Source organism: Lissotriton helveticus, chromosome 2_1 (assembly GCF_964261635.1).
Source record: "Lissotriton helveticus chromosome 2_1, aLisHel1.1, whole genome shotgun sequence".
Taxonomy (NCBI): Eukaryota; Metazoa; Chordata; class Amphibia; order Caudata; family Salamandridae; genus Lissotriton; species Lissotriton helveticus.
The window spans coordinates 1,637,050,286-1,637,067,842 of record NC_136059.1 but is presented as its reverse complement, the minus strand read 5'-3'; the positions used below and the strand labels follow the sequence as shown (position 1 = coordinate 1,637,067,842).

Here is a 17,557-nt window from a genome sequence, read left to right as displayed (position 1 = left end):
ACAGATCTGAAGTGTTTATGACGGATGGTAACACAAACCTTTTGAAGCCCAAACTTTGGCCTAATGTGCTATGTCCTGGCCACACTATTTGATCTCCATTAAGAGTCTTCATGTCAGAAGCAACCTTAGTAGGCGTGATAGATCAGATGTATGACCATGTATCCACTGTTGTTAAACACCTATTGATTGGAGACATTGCCCTGGATACGCCCCTTCTTGACTTTTGAGTTGTGTTGCTTGGTTGTGCCTGCCCTTGTTGGAGCTTGCCTAAACTACTACAATGTAATACATTGGAGAATGAACAAATACCTTTCAGCAATATCTTCATAACCAAGCAGTAAAGCTAAAAACCTCATCTTTATTGTATGGCATCTCTAATCCGGAGGAAGCTTCGTCTGCTCGCTGTTCAATCCAGGATCACTTTTTTTTAATAAACAGATTTTATTGTAAAAGACAACATTTCAAGAAAAAGATATGACACCCACTGAAAGTGCTGCCGTGCAATGGCAGCAGAATAGTTAAAAAGAAAGGAAAAAGAGTGATATTCCACCTTTAAGGCACAGGTATATTTTAGTAAGACCACCTCCCTCAGATTTTCCCATATTTATGCAGGTAACCCCATGCCTTGCATATTGGCTCCTCCAGTTTATTGCCCCAGTCCATCACCTCCTTCCATTCAGCCTGAGAAGGGGGCCTGTGTGGATTTCCAAAGTTTTGCAATATCTCTCTTCGCCATAGTGACACCAGTGCCCAAAAGCATGCATTTCCCTCTGATGCCACCCACATTGCCCAGGATACCTAATAGGGCTATGTGTGGGGTGAAGTCAATCAGGCGTTCTGTGATCTCTTGACGGCGTCAAATATTTCATCCAGTAGAGTACAATGATGGGACATTGTCAGACCACGTGGACGAAACTGCATTCTGTATCTGTACCTTTGTAGCAGGTGGCCCTCAGAGTCTGTCGGGGGAGCGTAGGGGGGAAGGGTCGTGTAGGTAATGCAGACGTATTTCAGTGCCACGAGGCACTGGCAGTAGGGGATAACCAGTTCTCTCTGTGCCATTTTTGCATTCTGCCAGTCTATTGGACCTACCCAACCCTCCCACCACACTCGGACGGGCCAAAGTGGTCTGGTGCATTGGCTATCAGGAACCTATAGAAATATGAAATAGCTCTGCGGCAGAAGGTGACTTTGGGTTCTAGTGGCTTATGTTCTGGGGGGTTAGTCAGTACGGGTCAGTATACTGTTAGCAAAATTGTAGGTATTTATAAAATTGGGACTTGTGAAGCATTAAGTCTGCCTGCAGTTTTGTGAAGGATTTCATCTGTAAGCCAGCCCGTACGTGGCCCAGTGTGGAGAGGTCAATGTGGTTCTTTAGAAAAGTGCCCCTTTTGCATTGTTACCCCCCATGTTTTGCCTGACACATTATGCACTTCGACTTGGTGTGCCCTGGGACCCTGCCAATCAGGTTACCAGGGCCTGTGCTCTTTTCTAAGCTGTCCCTTGGTACCCAGAATTGGCACATCTCTGGCCGCAGGTAAGCCCCTTGTAAAAGGTACCATGGGTACCAAGGGCACTGTGACCAGGGGTGGCGTTTAAGGAATGCAGCTCCTATTTTGCCGCACTTAGAAGCTCTGTACCTTAACACCCACACACTGCCATTGTAGGCTGTGTGTTTTGGTGCAGAGAAAAGTGAAGAGTCGACGTGCCATGCCTGCAACTCACTGTCTGGGTCTTGTGTAAGTCACCTCTCTAGCAGGTGCACTATCCCCCAGATTAGGGTACAGTGGCATGAGCCCTGTACCCCTGCAGTGTCTAGGTCCATTCTTAGGCATTGTAAGTGTAGTAAAGCCATAAAGAGTATATGGTCTAGGAGTTGGTTATTACGAACTCCACAGCTCCATAATGACTTTACTAAAGCCTGGGTAGCAAACTTCTCAGCACATTAATCCCACTTTGATGCCAGTGTGGGATTTCATGTAAAATGCACACAAAGGGCATCTTAGAGATGCCCCCTGACAAATTACCAGCCCTGGTGTGGTTCCTGAATGGCTGCCCGCCATTTACCAAAACAAGACTGGTTTCTGGACCCCTGGGTAAAGAGCCTTCACTCTCTGAGTCCAGAAACAAAGACCATCCTGGACACATGTGTAATGCCGCCTCCCCCAGGATGGGTTGGGTCCACGAGAGGGGAAGCTTCAAAGGCCTGTCGCCTTTGTAAGCTGTCTCTGCATTTTGCTGCCCACCACAACTGGCTCCGACTGGTTCTGACCCCCATTTTGAGTTGGATGATTGGTGGGAAAACCGAGCGAGGAGGAGAGGTGTGCCCAACTTTTCCAAACCCACCCCTCAGGTGTGGGAGGCGTGGTGAAGCACACATCTCAGTCCCCTTAATCTTGGAGATGATGGGACCCAACCAATTAGGAAGAGGCTCATGCCCCCCTTGCACTGGAGTGTGATATAATAGGGGTGTACTCACCCCAAGGAAGTGACCCATTGGTCCCGACCTACACACCCCCCTAACACCCCTAAATTTTGTATTTAGGGACGACCCTGAACCTTGCTGCCACACATTTGAGGAAGAAAGAAGGACCGAAGAGCCGTGCTGACTCAGGAAGAAGAGGACACCTAATGCTTTGGCCTCAGCCCTAATGGCCTGTACCGACTTCAATCTGCCTGCATTGAGAATCCCAGTGAGTCCAGCAGCCAGCAACCCCCAGAGCCCGAAAGTCCTGCCCTGCACTCATCCACCAGACACTGTCTCCCGTGAGCACCGGATTTGCTCAAGCCAAGACTCACACACAGAATCCAGATCCAGGCGGCTCTGTGATTTCTCGCTACTCTGCATCAGACTCCCACGCCTTAGTTCCAGTGGCCTAACACCATGAGGATGTCTCCCCAGCGAACCTGACTTGGGATCTAGTGTTATCCAGTATTAGGGGTGTCTTTCATAGATTCACATGCCTGAATCATTCCCCGTCGTCGAGACGGGAGCCTCCGGTATATAGAAAAGTAATGTCCTATAGACATACATAAAGAAAAATAGGCCTAAGGGCCTCACCTTAGTAGCCTATCCTTGTCCTTATGCAAAAAGGACCAAACTCTTAGAGCCAGCCAATCAGCTATCACCTCCCTCTAGAACCTTCCCTGCAGGAGCCTCAGTCTCTCAGATTTTCTACCGCACGTTGTGCTAAGGGAGTCTCCTCTGAGCTCTGCTCAGATTCTGTGTTTTTTCACTTCATTAAATGACTTTGTTGTCAAGGATTCTTTTCTACTATGGATTATCTTCAAATACATTCTCTAAAGAACGTCTGGTAAGGAGAAGAAAAGATTTTTTAAGAGCCTGTGCAACTTGTTTCTAGAGGTTGCTCTGCTTTGATCCCCACACGGACCGCATTTACTTTCTATACCACAGGCCAAAGACTGCAAGGTATGTCTCATTTTCTCAAGTAAGTTTTTGAAAGGTCGTGAAGGGCGATTTTTAATATGGTGTCAAACACTAAGACCAGAAAGGAGGTTTTTCATTTTCTCCAGTGTCCGTGATGAGGCGTTATCCTCAACGTCTAGGAGACCTCAGAAGAGAATCTCCTCAGACTCATTCCTCAGGGGAAAATCCTGAGAAGGCCCTCAAAAAGATCACCCATGGGTCTTCTGGGCGCAGTTCTTAAAAATCTCCTCACTCTGTGGTAAAGGAGAGTACAGGACTTGCTTTTGGGAGAAAAATCATGTAAAAAAGACGACTTCTGAGCCGTCAAAATCACCTCCTCTGGTCATAAGACCCTTCAGGAAGGCGTCTTCTATACCCCCTGAGGTAAAGACTAAGAAGCCAACATCGTCAACAGGATCGTCGACGAAAAAATCATCATCATTGCCTATTACAGCCTCTTCGTCTACGATGACCTCGTCTACGATGGCCTCGTCTACGATGGCCTCGTCTACGATGGCCTCGTCTACGATGGCCTCGTCTACGATGGCCTCGTCTACGATGGCTCGTCTACGATGGCTCGTCTACGATGGCTCGTCGACGATGGCTCGTCGACGATGGCTCGTCGACGATGGCTCGTCGACGATGGCTCGTCGACGATGGCTTGTCTACGGCGGCTCGTCTACGACGGCTCGTCGACGACGGCTCGTCTACGACGGCTCATCTACAATGGCTCATCTATGACGGCCTGTTTACGGCATCGGCGATGACCTCGTCTATGATGGCCTCGTCTATGATGGCCTCATCTACGATGGCTTGTCTATGATGGCCTCATCTACGATGGCTTGTCTATGATGGCCTCATCTACGATGGCTTGTCTACGATGGCTCGTCTACGACTGCGTCGTCGACGACTGCCTCGTCTATGAGTGCTCGTCTACGATGGCCTGTCTATGGCGTCGACGATGGCCTCGTCTGACGCTCGTCTACGACGGCCTGTCTATGGCTACGATGGCCTCGTCTACGATGGCCTCATCTACGACGGCTCGTCTTCGATGGCTCATCTACGACGGCATCGTCATCGACGGCCTTGTCTATGACTGCTCGTCTACGACGGCCTGTCTACGGTGTCGACGATGGCCTAGTCTACCATGGCCTCGTCTACCATGGCCTCGTCTACCATGGCCTCGTCTATGATGGCCTCGTCTACGATGGCCTCGTCTACGATGGCCTCGTCTACGATGGCCTCGTCTACGATGGCCTCGTCTACGATGGCCTCGTCTACGATGGCCTCATCTACGATGGCCTCATCTACGATGGCCTCATCTACGATGGCCTCATCTACGATTGCTCCTCTGCGATGGCTCGTCGGCGGCGGCCTCGTCTACAACGGATCGTCTATGGCATCGCCTACGGCGGCCTCGTCTAGGACTGCTCGTCTACGACGGCATAGTCTATGACGCCGATCTCGTCGACGGACTCGTCGACGAGGGAAATTCTGACAATTCTGGAATCTTATAATGTGGTAGAGAGGGCTGCTCAACCTTTTAAGATCTCAATGGTCTCTCAAGAACAGGTCTGCTTCTTGTATGACTTCACAGAACCTCTCAAGAAGGCAGTAAGGTCAATACCGATTATCGATTGCTTATAGTCAGAGGGGTAAGGGTCATGCAGAACCCCTCCTCTGTATCACCAGTGATCCCTCAGTTGGATAAGAAGTATAGGGCGCCAGATACAGCGCCGGCGTGTTTAACAGGACATACTAAGCCGGACTCCGTGGTGACACAGGCGGCCCAGAAGACCTCCAGGAATCCTTCGGCCCCTCTGTCGCTTCCTCCTGATAAGGAGGTAAGAAGAGTGGACAACATTGGGAACAGGTTTTCCTCAATATCGGCAATGACGGTAAAGGCCGCAAACGCCCTAGCACTCTTGGGACGTTATAATAAGCAATTGTGGGCACACATAGCCCCATAGCTGTCGGAATTGCCAGGTTCATCCACTGAGGTAGTAAAGAGGATTCTGCTAGATGGTGAAGCATCGGCGTCAGAAACTATAGCCTGCGCGATGGATATCGCTATGACAGGGTTCTGCCAGTTGGCTGGAGCAGCAGTCTTGCGGCTCCAAGGAAGGCTAAAGGCAACCTCTTTCCGTCCTGAGGTGCGAACAAAGATTTTGGACATGCCATATGTTAACCAGTTACTATTTGGAACAAAAAATTGACGAAGCTGACCCTGCAAGAGCTTTGGGCACTCTTCAGTATAAGGATCAGTCCTTTAGTAGAATAGAGGAAGAGGACAGTCTTCCTACAGAGGAAATTATTACTACAAGTCTTCCTGCCATTCGGGCCAGAGTAGACCGCAATACCAACGGCGCCAACAACAGCAAAACAAGGAATCCTCTTTTGGGAGGTCGTCCTTTCAAGGTAAAGGACAGCGGACATAACAAAAATCTACGGCTGCTTCTATGAGAAATCTCGATTATGCTGCAGGAAGGAGCCATAGAGAGAGTACCTCCATCTCAGAAGGGAAAAGGGTTTTATTCCTGCTTCTTTTGATCCAGAAAAAAGACAAGAAGTGGAAACCAATCTTGGACCTTAGGGCCCTCAACAAATTCCTAAGAAGCAGTTGTTTCGCTTGGTAAAGATCCAGGAGGTCTTGCGACTACTGTAACAGCAGGATTTTAGGGCGTCCCTGGACATACAGAACGCTTACTTCCATATCCCAATTCACAGGAATCACAAAAAGGTACTTGCGATTTGCAGTAGCGGGCAGACACTTGCAGTTTCGCGTTCTGCCCTTCGGGCTCAAGTCTGCACCGCGCATATTCACGAAATGTCGTACCCCGGTGGCGGCATATCTCAGACAGTGCCCTCACCAAGTCTTTCCGTATCTGAATGACTGGCAGGTCAGGGCTCCATCCTTAGAAGACATGTCCAGGCCTTCCAACGCCTGTTTAATGCTTTTCGATTGCTTGGGTCTCACCCTCAATCAGGAAAAATCGGTCCTACAACCTTCTCAGTGCATCAGTTTCCTAGGTGCAACCCTGGACACACGGTCAGCAAAAGCTTTCCCATCCAGAGAGAGGATGAACAAGCCCCTTGCACTAGCTGCTATAGTAGCCACGAAGAAAGTCTTGACAGTCCGTCTCTTCAAATCCCTCCTGGGGATGATGTCAGCGTGTATCCTCCTGATTCCTCACTGTCGACTACGAATGAGGAATCTACAGGAGGTGCTCTCGAAACGGTGGGTCCAATACACAGGGTCATTCGACGACCACATAAAAGTGAATCCTCAAATGGTCGGAGACCTGCAATGGTGGATGTGATCTCAAAACCTGTCTCAAGGCTTGTCATTCCTGCTTCCGGCTGCTCCTCATGTTGTCACAACAGGCGCCTCCTTGGAAGGCTGGGGAGTTTTTCTGCAAGAGCTACAGATAAGCGGGTAGTGGTCTCCTATGGAGAAGAAAATACATATCAATCTGCTTGAACTGCGGGCGGTCTTCCTGGCCCTTCAAGCTTTCCTGCCAAGAATAAAACATTCCCTGGTGCTCATCCGGCCAGACAACACCACGACTAAGCACTACCTCAACAAAGAGGGAGAGACACGCTCTCTGACACACTCTCGCGAGTTGCAAAAAATAATCTGGAATTGGCTCACACTCCACAATATAACCCTAAGAGCGGAATATGTCCCAGGCATGGACAATGTGCTCACCGACGTGTTGAGCAGGCAGAAAACATCGTCACACGAGTTCGAATTAGATCAACAAATTATCGACCAGATCTTCTCCAGATGGGGCACGCCGCAAATCGATCTATTTTTGACGACAATGAACGCCAAATGCCCACACTTCGCAAGTTGGCATCCCCAGTCAGGGTCTCTAGGGAATGCATCTTCCATCGCATGGCGCAACGTCGTTGCGTACGCCTTTCCGCCATTCCCCATGCTTCCCAGAGTCCTCAGCAAAATTTAGGTGGAGCCTTGTACTCTAATTTTAATAGCCCCGACTTGGCCGAGGCGGCATTGGTTCACGGAGCTCCACCGTCTATCCCTGGAGCCGCCGGTCCACCTGCGGCAGTATCTATCTCTGCTTACAATGAACAACAATAAAGTGCACCATCCGGATCTGAAGTCTCTCAGGTTCGTCGCCTGGCTCCTGAGTTCAGAGAGTTCCACAATCTGAATATTCCACAAGACTGCAGACATTCTTGCCAGAGCAAGGGCGGATAGCACGACCAAGACGTATTCCCTGAAATGGAAGCGCTTTTGTGTTTGGTGTGCAGATCACGGAATTCGGCCTTTCTCCACATCACCGGAGCAAATATTAACTTATCTATTACATCTGGCACAGTCGGGCCTAGCCCACTCCTCCATTAAAGTACACTTAGCAGCAATATCTCGTTATAAAGAACTTCAACGAGTCCATCGCTCTGGTCAAGCGGGTTGATTAAGCAATTTCTAAAACGATTATACAGATCTTTCCCGCCAGTAAGGATGTTGCCACCTACCTGGCATCTCCATGTGGTTCTTAACCAGCTCATGAAACATCCGTTCAAACCAGTACACTGAGCTGACCTAAAGTATGCCTCGTGGAAATCAGCACTCCTCCTGACGCTCACATCTGCAAGGGGGGTCAGTGAGCTACAGGTGTTTTCAATCCAGCATCTTTTTCTACTATTTAATAACGACAGAGTAATCCTGAGAACCAATCCTAGGTTTATCTCAAAAGTCCCGTCGGACTTCCACCTTAATGAACCGGTGGCTCTACGTTCCTTCTTTGCAAACCCTACCACTGCAGCAGAAAGAACATTACACTCCTTAGACCTCAAAAGGTGTATAAAGTTTTACTTGGACAAGACGAAAGGCTTCAGGAAGTCTTCACAACTTTTTGTGGCCTACAGTAGACCAAGGCTTGGTCTACCTCTAACAAAACAGAGTATATCTAGGTGGATCTCTTCAGCGATAGCATTCTGCCATGACAAGGCCGGCCGGCCGTTGAATGCCACGGTTCATGCACATTCCACAAGAGCAATGTCCACATCAGCAGCGCTGTTCGCTGGAGTGCCGATTCTGGACATATGCAGAGCAGCGACGTGGAAGTCACCGCATACGTTCGCCAGGCACTACTGCCTGGATGTTGAGCTTCTGCATGTATCCTAATGCTTACAGTCGCATGATACTAAGTGTGTTATATCACTGATTATATGGCATCATTGCTTCGAAGATGTGCATAGTGTATTGCTAACTACTCTGATTCAGGCATGTGAATCTATGAAAGACACCCCTAATACTGGATAAGAAATGCGTTACTTACCTGTAACAGCAGTTATCCAGTATTGGTGTCTTTCATAGATTCACATGCAACCCTCCCGCCTCCCCTGGAAGGTCTCACTTTCTCTCTACCTGCATTACGCCTACCTAGCTTGGTGCGTACGAAAATCTGAGAGACTGAGGCTCCTGCAGGGAAGGTTCTAGAGGGAGGTGATAGCTGATTGGCTGGCTCTAAGAGTTTGGTCCTTTTTGCATAAGGACAAGGATAGGCTACTAAGGTGAGGCCCTTAGGCCTATTTTTCTTTATGTATGTCTATAGGACATTACTTTTCTATATACCTGAGGCTCCCGTCTCGACGACGGGGAATGATTCAGGCATGTGAATCTATGAAAGACACCAATACTGGATAACTGCTGTTACAGGTAAGTAACGCATTTCATCCCCGACCCGCCTCAAGCGGCAAGACGACGCCTACAACCTCAACCTGAAGGGTCCCCCGATGGCAAACAGAGCTGGTAAGAAGAACCTGACGCTAAAAGACACCGCTGCACCCAACACCCCACAGCCTTGGGTGGCCCAACCGATGGTATTCAGGCATTCCCCAAGATCCCAACTTACCTCTAAGCCGGTGGTCGCCTTCAGGAAGCCTTCCTGCCCGAGCCTGCAGCTTTGGCACACTGCACCCGGCTGCCCCTGTGCCACTGGTGGTGCAGCTCCTGCGCTGATTGTTGGCCCCTGCGGTGCTGATCTTAGCCCCAGGAGCTTTGCTCCCACAGCCAAGTAGCTGCTCATAAGCGTCCCCTGGCTGAATGCCCTCTTAGCCCCATTAGCTAACATTGGGCCCCTGAACCCTGCAGCCAAAGTGCTGCTGGTGGTGCAATTTGAGTACCATCCTAGACCTTGGGGAACCTTAGTCCTAACCCCAAAAACTCCCTCTCGTAAGTCGATTACTTACCTGTAAAACCGAGAACCATTTATCTTCCATAGGAACTAATGTTACAAGTTTCTGTTCCATAAGTGTTGTGTTCAACTGATGTTTTGTATGGAGAAAAAGTAACTATACTGCAAATCTGAAAAAGTCTTACTTACCGTGTACTGTGAGATCCCCTGCGTGGTATCTAGGCATACCACCTCGAGTAGTCGATGTAATCTAAAAGTAATCCAAAAGTGATTACCATGTAATTTAAACTGTTTTTTTAACCAATACCAACCTGTTACGATTACAAGGAAATTCAGTTGTGGTTGAATTTGCAAAGTCTTGCATTTGAGAGTATATTTCACTTACCTGTGCCAAATCCTGCTTGGTTCTAAAAAGAAAACAGAAGTATACCTTTTTTATACTTACCCAATTGGTCTGGATTCAGTCTCTGAGTGTGTGCCATCAGTCTTGGTTGAGTGAAAACAATAAATGCTTAACACAACCTCTGGATAGGTCTAACTGCGCGCCCACACTACCACAAAGAGAGCTGTTAGTACTTACCTAATTTAGCCTCTACTATACCTCTGGGGACTCCCTGGACTCTGTGAACACTATACCTTTCTTTGGCATAGTGTATGCAGAGCCAGCTTCCCACAGGTTTTAGCGGTTGAAGCCTTTCAGTTGGGCTGTGTGCACAAACCATGTGACATGCCATATGAGTGTCTCCCACATGGATTTATGGCCCCATTGTATCCAAGAGAGGGCTGATCTCCAACCCTAGAGGCACTTGTGTCACCTCTAATAGCGATCCTAGAAGGATGTTCCCATAATTTCAGCCCCTCTATGTGCTGACGTCCAAGTAGGGAGACTTCTAGCCAGAAGACTGGGTCTTCGGAACCTCCCAAAATCCAATTGCTGATTACTTGGATCTGGGATTCCTAGTAATAGAGGCATTAGTCAGCCATGCCCTTCCCTTCATCATCTGTGGAGTGTATGAGTTTATGAAAGGCGATCTTGTGGGTTTTGTTCTTTCAAAGAAATGCTTGTATCCTCGCTGCAACTAGTTTAAATGAGGTATTTGCTATGGGAGGACCTTTTGCAATATGTAGAGCTCTCAACTATTTGGTTGACGTTCCTATAAAGTCTCATTTGAAGTAGCTGTTCTAAATCTTTGTTGGAATCCACTGAGACTGAAGTGATAAGGGTAATTCCAACTATATTTGTGGTGTTTACACAAGAATAAGGGACTTGATTCTATCTTTCAAAATTTGACCATTATATTGTCAGAAATGCACCAAATTATGTGTGAAGTTGTTGGGACAGGTGTGTTTCATTCATTTAGGTTCCTTTGTTGGATTAAAGAGGTGTCTGGCTCATGTGGACATGGATGACGTTACGTCTGGATCCAGTATGGATCTCTCTGTGGTTAGCACATCTGCTTTGGTGGGGGAAACTCTTAATATCTGAAAGTGATCCTCTTTCTCAAAACCAAAAATTAGTAAGTTTTGGTAAACTGGGTCATTTTGTTATGACTTGGTGGTTGTACGAAATATTGGGTACCCGCGTTGGTAAAAACTCAATACCTCGGTTGAGGTGCGTGTAAAATTCATCTGTATCTAAATTACAGTGAAGTTTATTCTTTGGAGGCTGTTCAGAATCAAATAAGAGGTAGCCAACAGCATTTTTGAATTTGCAAATGTTCTCTCAAATTTTGATTATAATAACATTGAAAGATTCCTTTGTCGTCCATAAACCTATGTAAAGTATCCATGCCGCTTCGACTTTGATATTTCTGATGCCTAACTAAATTAGAATGTCAAACTTGCTATTTCTGTCTGCACTAGGTATGAGATGTAATGCATGGTCTGTGGAGTGTGTAATGTCTCCAATTCTTTTGATATATGGTTTGTGATTGTGTTGCTTGTCTTTCAGTCTGTCTGATTACTTGTGTTTGTGCTTTACATTTCACAGGCATGCAGTATGGTGAATATGTTAATAATCACGCTAGCTCTGCACTAACTCCCTTATCAAGTACAGATGATGATGATGAGGATGATGATGAGGATGCGGAGGAGGAGGATGAAGCAGGTCTGCTTTAGCTTTACACTAATTCTTGTGCACTGTGCCTTCTGTTTTGCTGAACCTTAGTTTTAATCCTACTATCAAGTGAAAAATTGTGAATCCATGTAAATTCTAGGTTTCTTTTAACACAGTCCGGGTGTTTAACTGTATATTTAATCCAGTTGTAGAGTTTTATCTGCTGTATCCTTTGAAATCTTTGCACTGGAGGTGGTTAATTACCCCCTTTACCTCATCACAAAGTCATTTTGAAATCCACATGTGTTTTAGTGAACCTTTCTGTCATGTAAGGGCATTCACTGTGTTGGTAATCAGAATAGTGGGCTAAAGGGGAGCATAACCACAGTTTTGATCAGAGTTGTGACTGAGCTTCCATGAGGGCCAGACAAAATCTGAATGAGCCTTGTTTTAGCAAGGAATCATCATGTCACGTTTGGTAGCTTTTCCACCAGCAAGGTTGTCAATGCAGCAACTGATCATACAGTGCAGTTAAGAAATAAACAATTTGAGTGTTAAAAGGCCTGCTGTACAAACTCCTTTTAAGGTTTTAAAACCTGTAATTTGCAATATCACAGGGACACACTACACACTAGTGTTTTGTGATGTACAAAATACTTTTTTCAGGATGCAGTAGTCTTTCTGATGAACAAACTAGTTAGGCAACCTAATCAGAATCACAATTAAGAAGGGATGAGAAATTGACGGGCCTCCTAATTATACTTCGCAGCCAACTGAATCAATGGTTTGTGACTATTTTGGTTGCAAAATCTTGATCAGATACTGGCACCCCAGTTTTGGGTGGAATTGGTTTCTCAAAGGGAACACTGTGTCTTTGGGAAAGCTTCTTCCTCTGTGAATTGTTGGCTGGCCCAAAGGAACACTGCATGCTCACCCAAGTGTCCTAAACAGAAATCATTTGTATTTGGTTTAAAATAAATCAGCACCTACCACTTTAAAAAACACAAGCTGCTTTGAAAAAACGTTTCCCTTTTTAAAATTGGAATGAATTAATGTTGTCTGCTGTCCTTAGAAGGCTACAACCCCTGCATTAGCAGTCAAACACAGTGGGTCGCAAATATTGACCTGCCTGTATGGTATTCTATAGGTAGGTCTTTTTGAGACCATCTGTGAATTATTTTGTGATGTGACTTAAGTACATAGGAAACATTGCAAAATGACACGCTGGGCACAAAAGTTGGTGCACAATTTGCACCCACTGTTGGCAACCTGCTTGTACGTACATTAGCCCCCAAGTTAGGTAAAGAGGTAAAAATGTAATAAATCAAAAGCACACACTAAAAATCTTAGATGTTGTAAAACTATATAAAAAAACGCAGAGTAAAAGTGGGCCAAAAAGTCCAAATTAATCTAGAGAGTGAATTCAAATCACCAGGGACTTCCAGTGAAGTGTGTCAAGCTCACACTAAGCCAGCCTTGAAAACACAGGTTGCAGCACTGGTGCTCCAGTTTAAAGAATTTGAATGGTTAGATCAAAGGTATCTAGCTGTTTGGCAGGAAACATAAAAAAGCAAAGTTGTGTACACCAGTCCACTCCCATGCTCCGTGACGGTGATGTTAAAGAAAAGCTGGGCAATGAAAGGGCAGCCGGGTTGGGGCATCGTGGGTGCAGTCACCTCAAAGTGTCTGGGTTCCTGGCAGTGCTGTGCAGAAGTTCTGACAGCAGGCAGGTATTTCTTGTGGCTGCAGCTTGATGCTGGCTTGATAGATGGGAATTAGCGGAGAAGCAGGCTCAAATGCATTGAATCTTGGGGGCTTGATTCAAAACAGGGAAAAGATGCAGGAATTCTTAGTACATATGTTGATTTGATCAGGGTTAGATTTATTGAACTCCGACTCTTCTTAAGTATGGTAATTGATTCCTCTATTTGTAGCACGTTGGCACTCTAGCTTCTCAGGCAAGGTGCAACCAGGCATGGCAGCACCTCCCAGTATGCAGGTGCTTCTTAGCTTCCTAACACATTTTCAGAGTAGGTTCCGTCAGTAGACAGCCTTTTTGGGGGGGAAAGAGCCCCTTCTCTGTAAACTCCAAAGCAAGACCATCAATGCTTCTAGTGCTTTGAAATAGTGCGGCAGAAGTTCAAGATGGAGCCAGAGGCAACATGGAATATTCCCTTTCTTAAGCTCCAGCCAGGATTTCTCACAGGAGTGAGTCAAGCAGCATATTTTAAGTTCCAAGCAAAATTGTATTTGCATTTTGTAATAAGAAAGCTAACATACAAAATTAAGGTGGACAATATAGACACAGCTATCTAGTAAAAGATGTGACTGCCTGAGCACAATCCCCTCTCATACCTTCGTTATTTCGTCTCCCAACTCCTCTGCCTTTCTTGTCCAGTATTTCTCCTGGTTTGGAAAGCCAAGCTTCTACACAAATATGCGCTGTGTAGAGCACTTTATAGATCCATGGTACTGAATGTGGTGTACTCAATAGCATTTGGTATAGCTTCTGAAAGGCTTTGAAGCCACCTATAGATCTCTTACTTAGGTCTGGATGCAAAATTCTGTAGTGCATTTGCATGTAGCGAAATCCCTCTGTCGGGTCAAAGTCCAATCTTGCCTGTCTAAAAGATTTGATCTTTTTTTGCACTGGTTCTAAGGCATCCTGCTAATTTCTGGCCTTAAAGTTGTTACAGTGGAGACCTGGAAAAAAATCCTTGTTCGAAAGTGGAGAGAACAGAGGAGGTTAGCTGTTCAAGCCCTGTCCAGCTCCAGCAGTGACCCATGCTTTCAACATAGCCTTGATGTCTGGGCATAAATACATATGCCCTTTCACAGTGTTCTGGGGACCCATGGGGCATCTACCACAGCGGTTGTACTGATAGCATATGAACATCGAACCGCCACAGATGAGCTGTGACCTCCTTTGACCACTCCACCAAATAGCAGAGGTGGGCCAGGTAATAATATCATATTGGATGAGGAACTTCCAAATACCCCCTCTTCCTTCCTAGGCTGCATGTTCCTTATATCCAGCTAGACTGTGCTGCGCTCTTTTCACCCCCAAACCTCAAAATGATGTGGTCGTAGAGGATCTGCAACGAATTGATAATCGTAATACTCGCAGAAAGGAGTTGGTCCTGGAAAGTATAAAACATTTTAGGAAGAGTCATAATTTGTATTGCTGAAATTCTCTGTACCTTGAATTCCATATGGTTGCTCCAACTAGCCAGCTTCTGCCTTCTCAGAGCACAGGAGAACAGTGACATTCTGTGTATCTATTTGTGTCCACATATATCTGACTACCTCAGTAGTATATTGTAATGGTGTTCTTGCTGCCATTTCTTTCAACAGTCAAAAAGCCTTCAGGGAAAACCAGCCCTGTCCAGTTTTTTTATTATTAACCTTGAAACATTCGACTGCTTGAAAAAGTTGTAACTTAGGCCTCAAAACCATCAGTGAGGCTGTTGGGACTATTAATGTTACCAGGATGTCATTTGCAAATGCTGTGAGCTTAAATATGCCCACTAATTAACAGGTGTTAGCAGTTCAAAGAAGAGTGCAAAGAGGAATACACCCATATACCACTATCCATGCTCTTGAGTGCTAATGATAACAATAAGCCTTCTCATGAAGCATGTCCCAGTAAGGTCAGTTAATATGGTCGAACACCTTACCAGCATCCACTGAGAGTAGAGCTGCATCTTTACCCTACCGTTTTGCTTGATTTATGATATTAAGAACTGTCTTAGTGCTATCTTCTGTATTCTGCCTTTTGACAACCCCCTCCTAGTGCAAAAGCACCAAGGACAGCATAAGTCATTACTTCCAGTTGGCCAAGATGTTGGTTACAGTTTTTGCATCTAAATTGGGGGTGATATATGCTTAAAAGAGCACAGTGAAAACTCATAGATGGGTTTAAGAATGAGGGATCTTGTAGCCTTTTCCATTGAAGGGGGTTCTTTCTGAGATTCAATGACACAATGAATCAGATCTGTTAAGAGTAGAATCAACTGGTAGGGGCAATATCTCCTTTTGTCATAAATCTTGTATCCCTCATCTATAGAAAGTGAATTCCCCAGTCAAAGAATACACTCCCTGCCCATTACCACATTATTCTCCCATAAACAATCTTAGTCCTTCACAATATGAAAATAAGTTGTGCAAGGCCTGAAAATAAAACATATCTTCACAAAAATTGTGACAAAAACGAGCCATCATCAACACTAATCATAGTAAGCTACATTTGAAAGCATGGTCAATTGATGTATCAAGTTTAAGGTTGTATTGGTTGATGAGTGTTCTGGAGATGGTTTTGCCCTTATGTCAGTGCTGCACATGTCTCAGTCGGGTTACTGCCGTTCAGTTGGTTATAAAAACCTTAAGACATTAGATGCCAGTACTGTTCCCTTGTGTTTTTAGGCGAAGGAAATCAGGATGGCAATTAATCGATCAATCAGTACTTGTTAAGTGCGACATCTTACCTGTGAGGGTCTCAAGATGCTGGGGGAGAGGGGGCTGCAGGTCCGACTAGGCGCTGAGGTTCAGTTGAAGAGCCAGGTCTTGAAATCCTGGCTGAAGTGAGTCAGCGACGGGTAAAGCCTGAGGTGGAGAGGCAGGGTGTTCTAGGTTTTGGCGGCGAGGTAGGAAATGGATCTTCCTCCGGTCCTGGTCTTGTGGACCCGAGGAACGGTAGCAAAGGCCAGTTGAGCGGAGCCGAGGTGTCTGGTGGGTTCGTGTAATGAGAGGCGGTGGTTCAGGTATGCTGGTCCTGCGTCGTGGAGGGCTTTGTAGACGTGTTGGAGGCAATCCATCCACTCAATGTCATGGCAAGTATGAGCCTCTTAAAATAGATTTGCTAAACACTATATTAATGAGGCACCTTACCTTCTTCATTCTTAATTGCCATGATTAGCTTATATAGAGGGAGATTGTACATGAGCCAAAAAGGCGCTTGCAACACTTTCGCTACAAAATGTGAATTTTATTTCTTGTTCCTTGGCATAATAGGGTCACCTGGATCTTGATGCTTCAATCGGACATGGCTGATAGAAATAAAAACATGTTTTATTCTGCCCAGAGAAAATATTTACTTATTTAGGGATATAGTTCGGATTTAACTCCAATTATCGGAGACCTTATTAAAACTTCTTTTCCTACGTTTTCCTTTCTGCTTACTGTAAAGTATTGTTGGAATTTCTTCATTATTTTTTTCCAAATTCTTCTTTAATAGCATTTAAAAAAACAATTCGAGTAAGCCAGGAAGAGATCATCCCACTCCTACCCTGCCACCCCCAACACATCACCAGACTACAAGTAAATAACCATCTGTCATCTCTATAGAGTTGGAACACACAAACAACTGGAATTTCCTGATTCTTAATAAGGCCTTGTAAGATTCTGCATTGCGTTTGTTGTAAACATGCTTTCAATTAAATGTTGTGCATCATAACTGAATTTCTAGATGTGTCACAAAAGGACAAACTATGTGTGAAAGCTCTATATTAACCATCACCTGCAACGATAATCAGTTAGAACATCTTGAAACAGAAATGCACCTTTTGCAATCTTTTAAAGTCTAATAAATAGTATTGTATAAATGAGGACCAATTGGAAGATTTCCTAGCAATCTACAACGAGTGGCCCCAATCTAGTCCCTTACAAGAGTATGTCGGTTGCTGGAGTGGAGATTGCTTCTACTGCCTTAATTGCCAACCCTGCACATTTGCGGTATAGGTTTAAGTTGTATCCATTTTGGCAAATCGTGGTATTGTTTCATGCATTGTTACCGAGACACCGTAGATCAAAGCTGGGCACCTTTTAGCTATTGACAACGTTCAAATAGATGCGTTAAGCAGTATGTACCATGAAAAGCAGCAGCAGCTGATAAAACAACAATATGGAGTT

The 17,557-nt window shown here is 45.6% G+C and overlaps 1 protein-coding gene across 3 annotated transcripts in view; it reads left to right on the top strand.

Annotated features, from left to right (window-relative positions):
• SEC24B (SEC24 homolog B, COPII component) overlaps positions 1–17,557 on the top strand; it is a 722,844-nt gene that overhangs the window by 127,727 nt on the left and 577,560 nt on the right. For 2 of the 3 annotated variants that reach the window (XM_078676584.1, XM_078676583.1), the window contains exon 4: positions 11,585–11,701. The exons of the other annotated variant lie outside the window; for it this stretch is intronic. In XM_078676584.1, the coding sequence (XP_078532710.1) occupies positions 11,585–11,701 (117 nt within the window). The remainder of the gene's footprint in view (positions 1–11,584; positions 11,702–17,557) is intronic. 3 annotated transcript variants of the gene reach the window in all.